Source organism: Pteropus vampyrus, unplaced genomic scaffold (assembly GCF_000151845.1).
Source record: "Pteropus vampyrus isolate Shadow unplaced genomic scaffold, Pvam_2.0 Scaffold98, whole genome shotgun sequence".
Lineage (NCBI taxonomy): Eukaryota > Metazoa > Chordata > Mammalia > Chiroptera > Pteropodidae > Pteropus > Pteropus vampyrus.
In genome coordinates this window covers 3,747,994-3,762,849 of record NW_011888879.1, presented here as the reverse complement: position 1 = coordinate 3,762,849, position 14,856 = coordinate 3,747,994, and the positions used below count along the sequence as shown (strand labels likewise).

Genomic DNA, 14,856 nt, shown 5'->3' with positions numbered 1-14,856 from the left:
AGAGCTATATACGTTATTTGTAAAGGTAAGTGGTTCTTGACTGGGAGTGATTTTGCCTCCCAGGGGACACTTGGCAATGTCTGGACATAGTGTTTTTTTTCACAACTAGAGTAGGGGTGCTATTGGCATCTAGAGGGTAGAGACTGGAGATACTGCTAAATAACCTATAATGCACAGGACAACTCCCATAATGAAGAATTATCTGTCCCAAAATATCAATAGTGACAAGGTTCAGAAGCTTTAATATAGGTGGTACCTGAAGTTGTCAGAGTGAATAACAGAATACAAAGGGGCTGGGAAACTAATTCAAGAAAACATTAGTATATAAGGACCGTGTCAAGGAAGAAGGACCAAAAGATAAGCCTGAGAAAGAATGGTTTCAGAAGCATAGAAGAATCCGAAGAGTAGTATCATGAAAACCAAGTGAGGAAAGAATTTCAATCTGAGGATGGTTATCAACACTCAACGGAGCCAAACATCAAGTGAGATGAGGGCTGTAGAGTCTAATGGGTTTGGTGGTAAGGTAGTTATGTGGAATCACCTCCATTTGCCTCTTAAGACCCACTGTCTCTCCTTCTCCATCTTGCTTTGTACCCAGAGAAGGTTGATTTAGCACATTCCATCAATAGCATTCCCTTGCCCTTTGGTTTCTGGTTGGGTTTGGACAGTGGGGGGCACTGAAGAGAGAAAGGAGAACAGGAAGAGAGAGCCCAGTTATATATTCCCCTTCTCTCTCCGTGTTGGGCCTCAGATTGGCAGGGAGAATGTTCTCTCCCAAATGCTAGTGTCGGTCAGCTCTTTTCTATAGCTACAAGTCTCACCGGGTTCTTTCCTCTCAAAGCCTGTGGGTAGTAGTCACTTTCACCTATTACTAGCACTGTGGTCATCATTGCCTCTTGTTAGTTTCCTGCCTACACCCTTGTAAATAGTCTTTTTATTAAACTCCCTTCAATCATATCTTTTTTGTTTATGCCAGGAACCTGCCTGAAGGGGAGGTCATTTATGATCTTTAGCAGAATCATTTTCATTGGAGTGGTTGAGGAAGATGGGTGGAAAAGTAAATGGAAAAAAAGGAAGAAAAGATTAAGGACAAGGATTTTTTTTCAAGTATGGCAACAAAAAAAAAGAAAATAAAGAGCGTAATAGTGAGAATTCTGAAGAAGCAGAGACTTGTTTTTAGGTTGAGAATGAGAAGCTGATGTGGAAAGAGAAGATAAAATTGTATAAGCAAAAATGTTGTGAACTTCGAATGTGATATAATCTGATTAAAAGCACAGATGGCAGAATTAGCCTCGTAGGAAAAGATCTTTGAGAACAATGAAATGAAGAATAGATGGGTTAATGCACGTCGGGTAAATAATTAGGAAACTTCATGCTGTTTAGGCTCAATTCCTTCTGTGATGTTGAAGGCAAGATCATTTGTCCAAAGGGGGAAAGATTTGGGAGAGGAGGACTGAGGAGAATAATTAAGGTTTGAAACACTGACTGCGGGAAATGGAAGAGGAAATTTTTTGCTGAACAAACTATGAACTCTATTTGAAATATTCAGAAATTTAGGGACTTAAAAGAGAAGTGCTTCGGAAGAATGAAGTGACAAAAATATGAACTATGCTAAGAGGAAGGTGATTAATGTCACCTGTCTAGTGTCTAGGCTGCATAGAAAGGACAGAAACCATGAAAATGGAGAAAGGGTTAAAAAAGGCAAATTGAGAACGTATATTGGGAGTAAGGGCTTGAGAGAGCTGGAAGAGTAGATGGCTGTCATCAGAGAATGGTATACTGAAATCGAATATTTGAAAAAAAGAGTTGGTAGTAAAAGTAACAGGAAAAACTGAATAGGTAAAAACACTATATGTTAGCTCAGGGGTTCTCAACCCCAGTGCTATGGACAGTACTGTTCTGTGGCCTGTTAGGAACTAGGCTGCAGAGCAAGAGGTGAATGGTGGGTGAGCAAGGGAGCGAGCAAAGCTTCATCGGTATTTGCTGCCACTCCCCAGCTCTAGCATCACCGCCTCAGCTCCACCTCATAGCAGCAAGCATTAGATTCTCATAGGAGCACTGGTTCCTAGTGCCAGAAAGGTTAGGGGATGCTGTATTAGCTAATCAGAAGGGCATGAAGGGATGACGGTGTCTTCACTGACATCCCTTACCAACTGGGTTCCAGAATATAAGACCCCAAAGAGTAATAAATAAACAAAGAAAATCCTCATCTCTTTAATTTCAGGAATGTGTGTTCCCTTTATAGATTGTAAATCCCTTAAAAAGGAATGACTATATCTTACCCATTATTGTCATTCCCCTCTATTATCTAACATAATTCCTTGTATGTATTAGACACTCAAATATTTATAGACTATTTGGAAAAGAGAACAAATAAAAATAAATCGATTTGTATCATGAGATAATAATTTACTAGATGTATCTGAACAGTTAAGTATGTGATCATGATTGTATTCTGCAATAAATTTAGTATAAAACTCAAAATTCTATGAATTTCTCACTTATGTGTTAATATTTATTTTGCACTTATGTTTTCAGAACTAATTTATATTTATTGTGGTATCTATAGTCAATTCGAAATGACAGTTTTTTAGGATCTCTCTCTTTCAGTTCATATATATAGAATTTTTAATAAGGTCCTATGTAGAAGAATGTGAGTGATGTGTTTGGGATAGATGAATCCCATCTTCTTCATGAATTAGCTTCTATTTGCATAATTGTATCTTTAAGATCTTATATCTGTACTCTATGTACCTTTTACTTCTTATATATCAGTAATAATAACAATAACTAAATTGAGTAATACTTATTTTGTGGCAGGCACTGTTCTAAGTGGTTGACACAATTTACTTATTTTTTCCCTCATAACAACCCAGTGAGGATGAGCTATTATTATTCTTATTTCACAGGTGAGGAACCAGCTACAGAGAGGTTAACTAACTTGCCCCAAATCACAAAATTAGTGAGTGAATTTAATCCTAGGAAGTCTGGCACCAGTGCTCAGGATATTAACCACCACTTCTAATATAGACAGACATACACAGAGGTACTAATGTAAGTGCATTTATTATCTATTGCATGTTTAAATGCCTGTTTCCTTAAGATCAAGGACACTGCATGGCACATTGCAGCTTGTCGATAAATATTTTGCAAACGAATGAATGAGCTTAGCGCTTTCCAAGATAATTTTGCTATTTTTCTATTATTTTCATATTATTTTACAACTAACACTCTTTCCTTTCTTTCAAGTCTATTCAAGTATTATTTGAGTGGTTTGTTAATGAGACATGTTATGACATTTTAAACCTTTACATTTAATACATCATTCTTTTGCTGAGATGAAAATGAGCTTTTCCTCTCCTCCTGCCTAATATAGTAGCAGATTAAGTGTTTACACGAGGAGTTTGCAATCCAGGATTTCTGCAGCAGCAAGTTTCAAATATTCTAGTCAAATCCTGCCTTTGTCCTATTCTTCCTGATGAGTTTACCATCAAAGCTTCACTCTGGCATCCCTTAGTCACCAAGTGCTTATTTTGAGAACGGTTGCTATCATCATTTACTCCCTACATAGGTGACACCTAGTTACTTTTGTTTGGCAATTATGGGTTAAAGACATTCCTGGGTTTATTTCTGCTTAAGCTTCCTAGTTCTCTATTTTAAATTGATGCATGGTAGATTATTTCTTACAAGAGCAAAGTTTTCATTGAACAGGAATCTTTCAAAGCACTCATTTTTATTCTTCTTTTCCATAAACGAGAGCCTTCTTTCACTGTCTAGCTATGCTTTTCTATCCCTGCCCAATAAAGCTGTACTATATTGCAAGTAATAATGACTAGTGATCGAAAAGAACTTGTATATTAGTCTTAAAATATTTTTATCTTTTGAGTATGTTTGACTGTTCTTTCTCATTGCCTTGCCATCGTCTTTTTAAGTATTTACTTCAAATCTGTGGATTTATTTATTCAATTTGTTTGTTTGTTTATTTATTTATTTATAGAAATAATTTAATTTTTTCCCCCTGTTTACCTCCCCCCTCCTTCCCCATCCCCTATCCTCTGGTAACCACTAGTCTATAGTCCATGTCCATGAGTCTCTGTTTGTTTGTCCTGTTCATTTGTTGCTTTTAGGTTTATATCCCACATATAAATGGTATCATGTGATTTTCAACTTTTTCTATCAAATCTGTGGATTTAATGTCAATCAAAAGTTATTCCACTAGGGAGTTTTAAAATTATAAATATCTCATATAAAGATCCTGTCTTTTGCTATGGCTTTTATATCCAGTAATTTCCTAACAGAGAAATCTGTAAGAGATTAATAAATTTTTTAGCAATTACTCAATAGAAAAAAAACACGTTGAACTATTTTTTTTAAAGCTCCTTATTTTGTACATAATTACCCTGCATATTTCCCTACTAGCATTTTTCTTCCTTGTGATATATCTGGTATCCATCTACTTAGAAATAGGCCATAGGCTATTTAAAATGCCTTCCCCTTATAAAGGGAATAGAAGATGGAATTTTAGATGGATGCGCAGAAATAGTACCTATTGAAGCGACTATATGTTAGGAACTGGTCAATGTAAACTGGTCATAGTTAGGCATTCTGTCTTACCCTTCTTTTATCACCAATATCCAGTACAATTACAGACCTTTTTCTTTCCCATTCTTTTTCTCCTTTCCTTCCTTCCTGCAATTGAGATCTAGGATTTGGGAGCATAGGAGAGAGGTAAAGCTGGTAATGTGAATTTGAGAGCAGTCTGAACATAAATGGTATTAAGTGCTATGGATAGGAAGGGGTTACCTAGGGTGAGTGTTTAGAGAAGACGTCAGTGTAGGAAACTTAGAAGAAATAGTCAGTAGATAGAAGGCAAACGAGCAGAGTGTGTTTTCAAAGAAGCCAAAAAAAGTGAATCAGAAAGAGGGAGATGGTCAGCTCTTACACATGCTGCTAGGACGTACGATGAAATGAGGAATGAGAATTGGTCACTAAGTTTGACAAGTTGCCTATACCTGTAATTAGCGTGCATGGGACAAAGGCCTGATTGAAGTGGGATGAAAAAAATTGGAAACGAGAATTAAAGATGGTGACCTTAGTATTTCTTTCAAGAGAAATGATTGTAAAGGAAAGCAGGAAAATGAGGGATAGCTGGAAATTTTAAATTATAGGTGAGCATATTTAAAATAGTGGGCAATTTAAAAACATTTATAAGCTGATATGAATAACACAACGTAGAGAAAGGGAGAACTAGATGATGGGAAGCAGAGAGGAAAACTAATTGCAGGAGAAAAATTACGGTGTGGGTGAAAAGGATAGGACCCACAGCATGATTTGATCAGCTGGCCTTAGCTGCGTGAACACTGCTTCCATTGTAATGTCAGTGGAAACTGCTCGTGTGCAGGTGTGCGTTTTAGATTGGTGATGGAACACGAGGCAGGGCTCATCTGCTAACTTCTATTTTCTCAATGAAGTATGAGCAAACTGAAGGGTTTAGACCAGAAGAAAAGAACACAAAAGGTTTAAGGAAAGAAGAGAAGCTATAAAAATGTCATTTAGGAGAGTGGAGACTAGCACTTGTGACAAATGTCTAGTTTCACATTGGTCCACCAGGGGAAAATAGGCAAACCTGTTTTAAGCTCAGTTTCCTACAGGGATCCTATTTTTGGTTACTTATCAAGCACTGTGTCTTCAATTATAGACCATATCACTTTAACTCTCACCATTATTTGCTACTCTGATTCAGACACCCAGAATTTTTTTTTATCTTACTTTTCAGCTCATTTGCATATTTCAAAATATTTTTCAAAATTTATTTAGCATTTTTATGTGTTTTTGAAAGAGCAGAGTGTTCCAAGTATTTTCAAGAGAAATAGAACTTCCATGTCACTTCTCTGAATTTCAGTTTTATCATTTATAAAATGGAAGTACTATTATCTACTTACGGAATTGTAGTTAAGAATTAGAGATGTTATGTATGAAATACTGGCCCATAATATGCAATCGATGAATGATAGTCGTTATTACTACTAAATATTATTTGTCCAAAGAATCCACTCTGCTTTTTTTCCCTAGATAAGATTAACTTCTGAAATTTTATTTTTAACAAATACTCCTTTTTTCATTTTTTTTCCCCCGAAATTTAATGTGGTACAGTGTTTCTCAGTTTCTTGTGCATTGGTTCAGTTGAAATATAAGATATCTTACTGAATGATTTTTTTTTTTGTATTTTAGGTCATATAATATTTTTAGGGCCCTGATATTGTAATACTTGAGAAAGAATAGACTTCGAATAGAAAATTTATTTCCTCATGAGACTTTATTCTTATTACATAGGCAAAATTATAATTAATAATGTATTTTGAAACCCCCCCAAAAACACTGCAGAAAAAAAAAAACAGTAAAAAAGCCAATACATAACTTGAAAGGGATTTTTCAAAACTGTCACAATATCATCCATATCCCCTTTGTCCACTAACAGTTAATGAAGACTACAATGTGTGATAGTAAAGCATTATATCAATTTGAGTAACTAATACTAAGAAATGCTAATCATATAACTTTAGTGTCGATCTGTTTTTTTTTTTTTTTTCCCCAAATTGGAATAGCCACATTCATACTTGGTGTCTCTAAAGGAATATGGATACTACCAAATCAGCGTTCAATGTTTAAAGAATTATGAGATACTGACATAGCGAATCTTTATTCAATATCTTCTTCCATGTCGGTCTGCTCTAGAGCATGCATCTCTCTTTCAGGTAGTAACCCATACTCATTTAGAAAGGACTCCACGTCCCCAGCAAAAAACTCTTCAGCAAACTGTTCAGCAACGCTAATGAAATTGCTTATCAGTTCCCCACCTTTATAGACAAGCAGTGTAGGGAGGACATCTGAGGAAAAGCGGTCCCCAGCACCTGTATTAGAAGCTTTTATTTTGCAAAACTTGACCATAGGGTATTCGGCTGCAAGGCATGTTAAGCTACTGTTTAGAACGTCGCAGCCCTTAATGCCATCTTCATAAATGTGAACAACGATTGTGGTGATTTTCTGCTCCTTTTCAATGGTTTCCAGGAATTGCTCCCCAGTTTCCAGCTCATACACAAACCCATATCTAGGCCCAAAACTCAGCTTCTGGTGCATATCCTGCATACACTGTCTACGGTATTTACGAAGGCAATTTTCATCCTCTTTGTCTTTATGGATCAGTTCATATTCTTGAATGCTCATCTGGGAATGGACAAAAGAATGGTAGAGATCAGTCAGAAAGAAATTTCTATTCCTTAGACACACCAAACCCGTCCTCAACTCAAAGAATTTCCATTTGCAGTTTCCCCAAGACCATGCCCTAATGTGGTCTTCTTTATCTCATTCAAGCCTCTGTTCGAATGTTACCTTCTTTGATTTATTCCACCTAAAAGCATCCCTGCCCCACACTTGCGATTCCTTAATGGGTTTATTTTGTCTTCATAGCAGTAAACACCACCTGATATTGTGTTACATATTTATTTGTTTAATTGTTTAATATTAATTTGTCTAACTGATAGGTTACGTAGGGGCAGGAATTTTATTTGTCTCATTTACTACTCCTCAATATCTGCTAAAGTATCTGGCACATAATAGGGGTTCAGTAATTATTACATGATATAAACACATGCATAAGTATTGCTGAAAAGAGTTTAGCCATGAGATGCTCATAATCTCAAGTCAGAAATGTGTCAGTTAACTAACCATCACTTTGTGTGAGGAAAAAAAAAAAAGCCCAGCAAGGTCTACTCTGGAGCGACTTACACACACACACACACACACACACACACACACACACACTTAAATGTTTCTTCAACATATGCCTGTGGACTTTAGTGTCTCCTCCACAAAAGTTGTTAAAAAGATTACATCTTATCGCTTACAGATTTTTCAGAATATGTAGAATGGGATTCAAGCAAGACAACTTTTAACACTGTTTGGAGTTCATCAGATTAGCCAAGAGGTTAGTGCTGAACCAGCAGTAACAGCATCACCTGAGAAGTTCTGGGAAAGCAAATTTTGGGGCACCACCCCATATCTATCAAATCAGAACCTGTAAGGGTGAGGCTGACTAAACCATATTTAGACAAGCCCTCCAGGCAATTCTTATCCTTTGGTTTAGGCTAAAGTGAGAAATGACCTAGCTTTCATCTTCCAAGACAGGTTCTTTTCACTGTGGCTGGAATATAAAATTACCTGCAAAGCTTTTCTCAATAGCTACATTACTATTAACTTATTCAATAGAATGTTAAACACTTCTCCACCCCCAAACACACTAAAAATTAAAAAGAAAGATGTAAAGGAGCACTGATGGGACATATTGTGATTAAGAGATGTGGAACAGCCCAAAACCACAGAAGTTGGACTGTCCCCAAGGGGGATCAGCTACTGCTGCCTTATTATCATCTAAAGTAGCCTCTCAAACAGCAACTTGGGACAATATTTAGAGTACAGGAGAATTGAGAAGGCAAGAAACTGATATTTATGAAAAAATCTATGCCTTAGGCACTTTACGTAGATTATTTTACTTAATTCTCACAATGAACCTATGAGGTAGGTGTGATTACAGAATTTTACAGAAGATACTGAGATTCAGGTTGAGTAGAAGCATCCAATGCTTTCATTACTCCATTCTCTTGTTTCTGCCTTTTATATTTGTTTTTCTAATGTCCTCATTCTTTTTCTTATTTTTTTTTCTGCTTTAAGATTATTGTCCCAACTTAATTTGTTTCAACCCTAAAAATTGTTAAATGTTTTATATAATCTTTAAGTTGCTACCATAATTCTGTTCATTTAACAGACTGAACCACACAAACATTGATTTATATAGGTATTTGAGTATTCTTATGAGAACTTGTTCCATTTACATATTCAGGCATATAGATGGTTAAGATTTCAGGTACATTTCTAATAATTATCAAGTCTCAGACTTGTATAGCATTTTACATGTTTCAAATCGCTTTCACAATTCCTCAGATGGGAAACTTTGTCTCATCCCCATTACATACTGACTCAGTGAAAGAACCAAAATTCCAAAATAAGATCTTAGACTTGAAGATTTTTACAATGCCAGAAGCCTAGAACCAAGTATATTTCTGAAGCACTGTCATTTTTTAAAGAATCAATATATAATAACTCATATATTCTGGCTTGGAGATAAAGTGATTTTTCTCCACAATGAAAATTACTTTATGTTTTTTTTTAAAATGTATATTATTGTTGTTGTTATATAAATGATACATGCTAGTTATAAAGATTCAAAAATGATCTAAAAGCTAAAGGAAGTAATGTCACCACTCTGATACTCTGAGATAATCTCCATTAAAATCATATAAATCATCTTTTAAAGTGTCTCTTTATGCACATAGACATACATTATAGAAGTAAATAAGTGAGATTAAAAAAAATGCTGCTTTAGAAAAAATGAGGATGCATGTTTACACATCATAATAAGTATTTATAATAAATAAATTATTTACTATTGATTTTTTTCCTTATCTTACCTTTCTGCTGAATTTTTCTTTTGAGTCTTTGTCATCTCTACTCTGAGGAGAAGACATTTGTCTGAGAATCTCCTTCTTACTCGATGGGACCGAGTCACTATCTTCACTCTCTAATTTAAACTTTCTCCAATCATTTATTACTCCTTTGGGTCCTGGAACAAAATTAAAACAAATTGTTTTCCTTTTTATTTTGAACAGCACTATTTACACAAATGAAATTTGTGTAAGTGTTGCCGTGGGGATAGACTTGTCATCTTCTGTATCAGAAACAGACATCTTGTTGAGACTAGAAATTTCTGACTGCCCTGCTCATAGAAATGTTCTCTTACATTAATCTTGTTAAATTGGTTTTGGCTAAGAATCTTTCTGAAACATCTGCATTAATGAAAATACAAAATATGGACTTTGAACTATTGGCAAATTTTGGGGGTAAAGATAAAAAATAGAATATAGAGAGGAAAAGAATTTTAGAAAATAGTACTTTTATTATATAAGAAAGAAGCTTCACCAATAAATTAAAAATGGCACCACACTAATAACAAAGGAAACTAGGATTGTTGGGGAAGCAAATTGAAATGTTATCGAGATCCAGAAAACAACAATAACAATAGCACATAAAAGACAACCAGCGAGAAGCCTAACCTCAATTGATGACTAAAATTGCTTTAATAAAATTGCTACATAACCATCCAATTCCTTCTAAGATTCTAGGACTCTTACAAATATAGAAAGGATAGGATTAGCAGACTTAAGAAAAATTAATTAAATCAAGGATGATGGAATTGGAATTCTGATGCTCAGTTGCCCTAATAAATAATAACAGTACTTGGAAGCAGGTCTAAATTCTTGAAAATATTCAGTTTTAAATATTCTTTACTAAAACTTGCCTATATTCATACCTTTAATCTAGTATTATATGTGTGGATGTATTCTCTTTTTCTCCCACATATTTCTTATTTTTTATTTATATAGCATATAATTTTAATAAATTTATTTATATTAATTATATTAAGGAAATCGATGTTTTTTGTTTCCTTGTATAGTGTTTGTCTTCCAGATTTTTTTCTTATACAAAATATGCACATGTATAGCATGTATTTATGAGTATAAAAGAGAAACTTTTTTCCTCTTATTTTTACAAATGGTAATACTATTATATATACTTTTTCTCACCTTGCTTTTTTTTACTTCATAATATATTTCAGATTTTTTTTCACGTACATACATAAATTCTTCCTTTTTTAAAAAAAATGGAGCGAGGTATTCTATTGTGTAAATATTAATTTACTTTAACAGTTTCTTACTGATGTAAATTGTTGCTTCCACATTTTTTTCTATGATAAACATTAAATCTTGAGTTTTTCTGGAGGAATATTGAAATCCATTTAATTTACCATTCCCATTCCCATTATTTTTACCATTACTATTATTTTTTAGGAATCAAAAAATTAAAATTAATAACAATTTATTTATTCATCTTTTGGTCTTCTATTGTTTACAACTGCAAGGGGAGTTCATAGTGGGAGAAATTTAGAGAAAGGATAGTGGCTTAATTATAGTGTAGATATAAAGGTCTTATGATAGTTGGTCAGAAAGAAATTCTCAGTAAGTAGCGTTTCTAATTCAATTTCTCATTCTTTGATATCTAAATATAATTGGTTTTAAAGTATTTGATCTCACATTAATTTACTCACTCAAATGTTTTTAGATGATTTTATCAAACCATTCAAAGGTATAAGTTAAATTTCATACTGAACAGTGGCAATAAGAACATTAAAGATCCTTCCAGATTTAATTTTTATTTAATAACTAGGGTTTAAAAAAATTTTTTTTTCTCTTTTATAGCTTTGCTTACCCGTATGTGTGGCCTGTCCTTCAAAGTCTTCCTCCAAACTTTGGCTTTTGGCTTCTTCCATTGTAGGGATTAGATTTGATATAATCTATAGGATGAACAGAGAAGTAATGATGACAGATGAATTCTAGGGTAAATAGATATATATTCTCTTGCTGCCAGGTTCCATGTAGGTTAAGGGTTATCACCAAGTGATGAAGTGTTTAGCATGTTTCTGTCTGCCTTGTAAAAGGATAATTTTAAATTTGTGTTATTAAAGATATTTTGACCTAAGGATTTTACATAATTCATAGTTGTCTTTTTTTACTTAAAAAGCCTTCAATTGAGGTCTGTGTACTTAGCGAACATTATTTATCATTGATTTTCTTTTTTTATTACTGTTTCTTTATAAAATCTTATGTCGATATTTCATGTAATAAAATGTTTTCTTTAATATTAATTATGTACTTATTGTGAACACTTACTTTGTGCTAGGCATTGTTCCAATTACTTTAAGTGTCAAAATCATTTAATTCTCACACAGCTAATGTGGCAGGGACAATTGTTAATGCTGTTTTGCAACAGAGGAAACTGAAGGACAGAGAATTTAAGTTACTTGCCTGAGATCATGTAGTAAGTAGCGGAGCAAGGATTTGAAGTTAGGTTTGATTTAAAGCTAAATCTTAAATAATTACACTATTAAATTACTATGAAAGAGTAATTTTTTCTCAAGATGATTTGACAAATCCCACTTCGATTGGCATTAAAGAGCGATGATCTAAGGGACAGTCCTATTCAAAACCTAACACCACAACATCTCTCCATTTCATAGCAAGTTTTGGTGATGTTACCCACCACAGAAATGAAAACAACCAGTAATTATGCCTATAGAATTTTGAGAAGCTATAGAATATGTTACAAAATCTACCAAAAGCACATGGAGTTTTATTCATAGGAATCTCCTTGATGACCTTATTTATAGGAGACTCCTTGAACCTATTTATTCTTAGTTCACACAGAAATCAAATTTATTTGCTTATTTATCTTTCCATTATCTGGAAAACTATTATTATACATACTAACATATTCCCTAAGGGGTCCATATGGTTGTGATTTTCTTGTAATTTTCAAGTCAGGGAAGATATACTAACAGTGAATATAATATCTTTTTACTCTTTGTTCTTCCTCACGTTTCCTCTTTGTCTCTTTCAAAGTCAGTTTTAAGCAGTGATATCATCCAGTTTATGTCTGATTCCACTTTACTTTTTTACTGATTTACACTTTAGCCTTGAATTTGGTCTGTTTGGTGCTTTCCCAAGGCACAGAATGGTAAACCGGAACTCTTTGTCTTGAATCCTTTTCTGCTTTCACTTTTGCTCCCAACATTTGGCCTGGTCTCAAAGTTTTATTGTTTCCCTCATTACAAACCCCACCCAGAATCACTGGAGGTCAAGGGTCTTTGCCAATTTTATTTTATTCAATTGGAAAAAAAAAAAAAAGACTTTTAGGAGAAGGCTGTCAAGAGAATACCAATCCATTCTTTAATATTCATATAACTATAAATGTAATAAAGAATATTAAATTAAATTTGAATAGATTTAGTAATGAACAAGAAAAAAGAAAAATAGAAATTAGGGAAAATGGAAATAAGTAAACATTTTGGATAACAGAAGCTTTTGCAATTATTTAAAAATAATTTTTGCATCTAAGAAAAATGAATATTATGGTATCTTTAGAAGAACACTACAGAGCAAAGTAATGGAAACTTATCTGAGAACTTCAATAGCTGTTTAGTCCCCAGAAATGTAGAGACTCAAGCCTCTCTCTTTTTTTTTTGGCAAAAGTAGATAGTTAATCTGGAGTAGCTACTATTTGCAATGAATATACATAAGATTTAAAAAAATAATTTTATTTCAAATGTTAAAGAAACAGAAGCACAGCTGGCTTCTTGCCAACCTAGTTGGCAATCTAGTGGAGAAAAAAGAAAATTTCATTTTTCAAAAAGACCTTCACAAATTCCAAAGAATCCTTTTACTAAAAAGATAATCCACTTACTTTGGGTGGGGGCGGGGGGGGAACATTTATTGATGGAATTAGTATATATTAAGAATAGACTATGTACCAAGCATTTCCCTGGGCTTGGAATGGCATGAAGAACAAAACTCTTCCAGTATGGCAAATACTAAGATTAAGTCAGCTGGGTTGCCTATTTAGTAAAACACAGTCCATCTTTACCCAATGCCTCCATTTCAATTCGAGTACAAAAACTGGTGACATTTGCCACTGTTTACTACTAAGAGGAGCTAGTGAACAGAGACAGAAATTGGAAGAAAAATATTAAAACATGAGGCATATTTGCTTGCACGGCTTGAAAACTCTGTAGAGGAAGACACAGTCAAGTGTAATTAGCTATTGATATATTTGATCTACACTTCCATTACTATCCCCTGTCATCAAATAATTAATCTTCAAAATTTGTTTCAGTATCCTAAAATCAGTTGAATTAGTATTTGGAATGTGCTTAGGTCTTGACACCTAGTAAGTGCTATATGAGTCTGTAAAATAAAATAAAAACCCCATAGTGAATTGATTATATTGAGCTTTTTATGGAAACTTGTGCAACAAAGTGAGATATTTCACTCATGGACTTATATCAAGCATTTAAAAGAATTAAAGAATTAATTCTATGTTCCAAAGACTAGTATCTGAATTTTCAATTCTACAGCTTCAGCAATCTTTAATATCAAGTTCTAAAAATTAAATATTTGCTTCTTGTCCTGTTATTACATAGCCTAAGTTTTATATAAAAAACCTTCTTAGTATAAGGTATACCTTTGACAACTATCACTTTAGTCTTTCAAACTTTCTGCCGTTTTTCTACTTGTCAAAAATCACTTATAAACATCATTTCCTGGTATCTTTTCTTACACTGCTGTAACAGAATGCTACAGCCTTTGAGCTCTTCCTGGCCGCCTTTCGCTGTGTTCCTACATGGTGGAGAGAGAGGGAGCTCTCTGGTGTTTCTTATTTAAGGACACTAATCCTATGGATCAAGGCCCTACCCGTATGACCTCATTTAACCATTAATTACTTCCTTATTAATTACTACAGTAGTCTCCTCTTATCTGCAAGAGATATATTCCAATACTCCCAGCAGATGCCTGAATCCCCGAATAGTACCGAACCCTATACATACTATGCTTTTTCCTATATATACATACCTATGATGATAAAGTCATAAATTAGGCATAGTATGAAATTAACAACAATAACTAATAATGAAATAGAACAATTATAACAACATACTGTAATAAGAGTTATGTGAATGTGATCTTTCTCAAAATATTGTATTGAACACACGGCGTGGGAACACTGGACAAAGAGATGATTCACATCCTGAGCGAGATGGAGTGAAATAGCACCGGATTTCATCACAGGACTCAGAACAGTGTGCAATTTAAAACTTATGAATTGTTTATTTCTGGAATTTTCCGATTAATA

At 34.0% G+C, this 14,856-nt stretch overlaps 1 protein-coding gene across 1 annotated transcript in view; it reads right to left on the bottom strand.

Moving 5' to 3' along the window:
- Positions 1–6,281: 6,281 nt before the first annotated feature.
- The window catches only part of PDC (phosducin), a 13,773-nt gene continuing 5,198 nt past the window's right edge, over positions 6,282–14,856 (bottom strand). The window contains exons 2-4 of the mRNA XM_011364538.1: positions 11,380–11,464; positions 9,525–9,676; positions 6,282–7,224 (exon numbers count right to left, since the gene is read on the bottom strand). Of these exons, the coding sequence (XP_011362840.1) occupies positions 6,700–7,224; positions 9,525–9,676; positions 11,380–11,440 (738 nt within the window). The 5' untranslated portion in view covers positions 11,441–11,464 and the 3' untranslated portion in view covers positions 6,282–6,699. The remainder of the gene's footprint in view (positions 7,225–9,524; positions 9,677–11,379; positions 11,465–14,856) is intronic.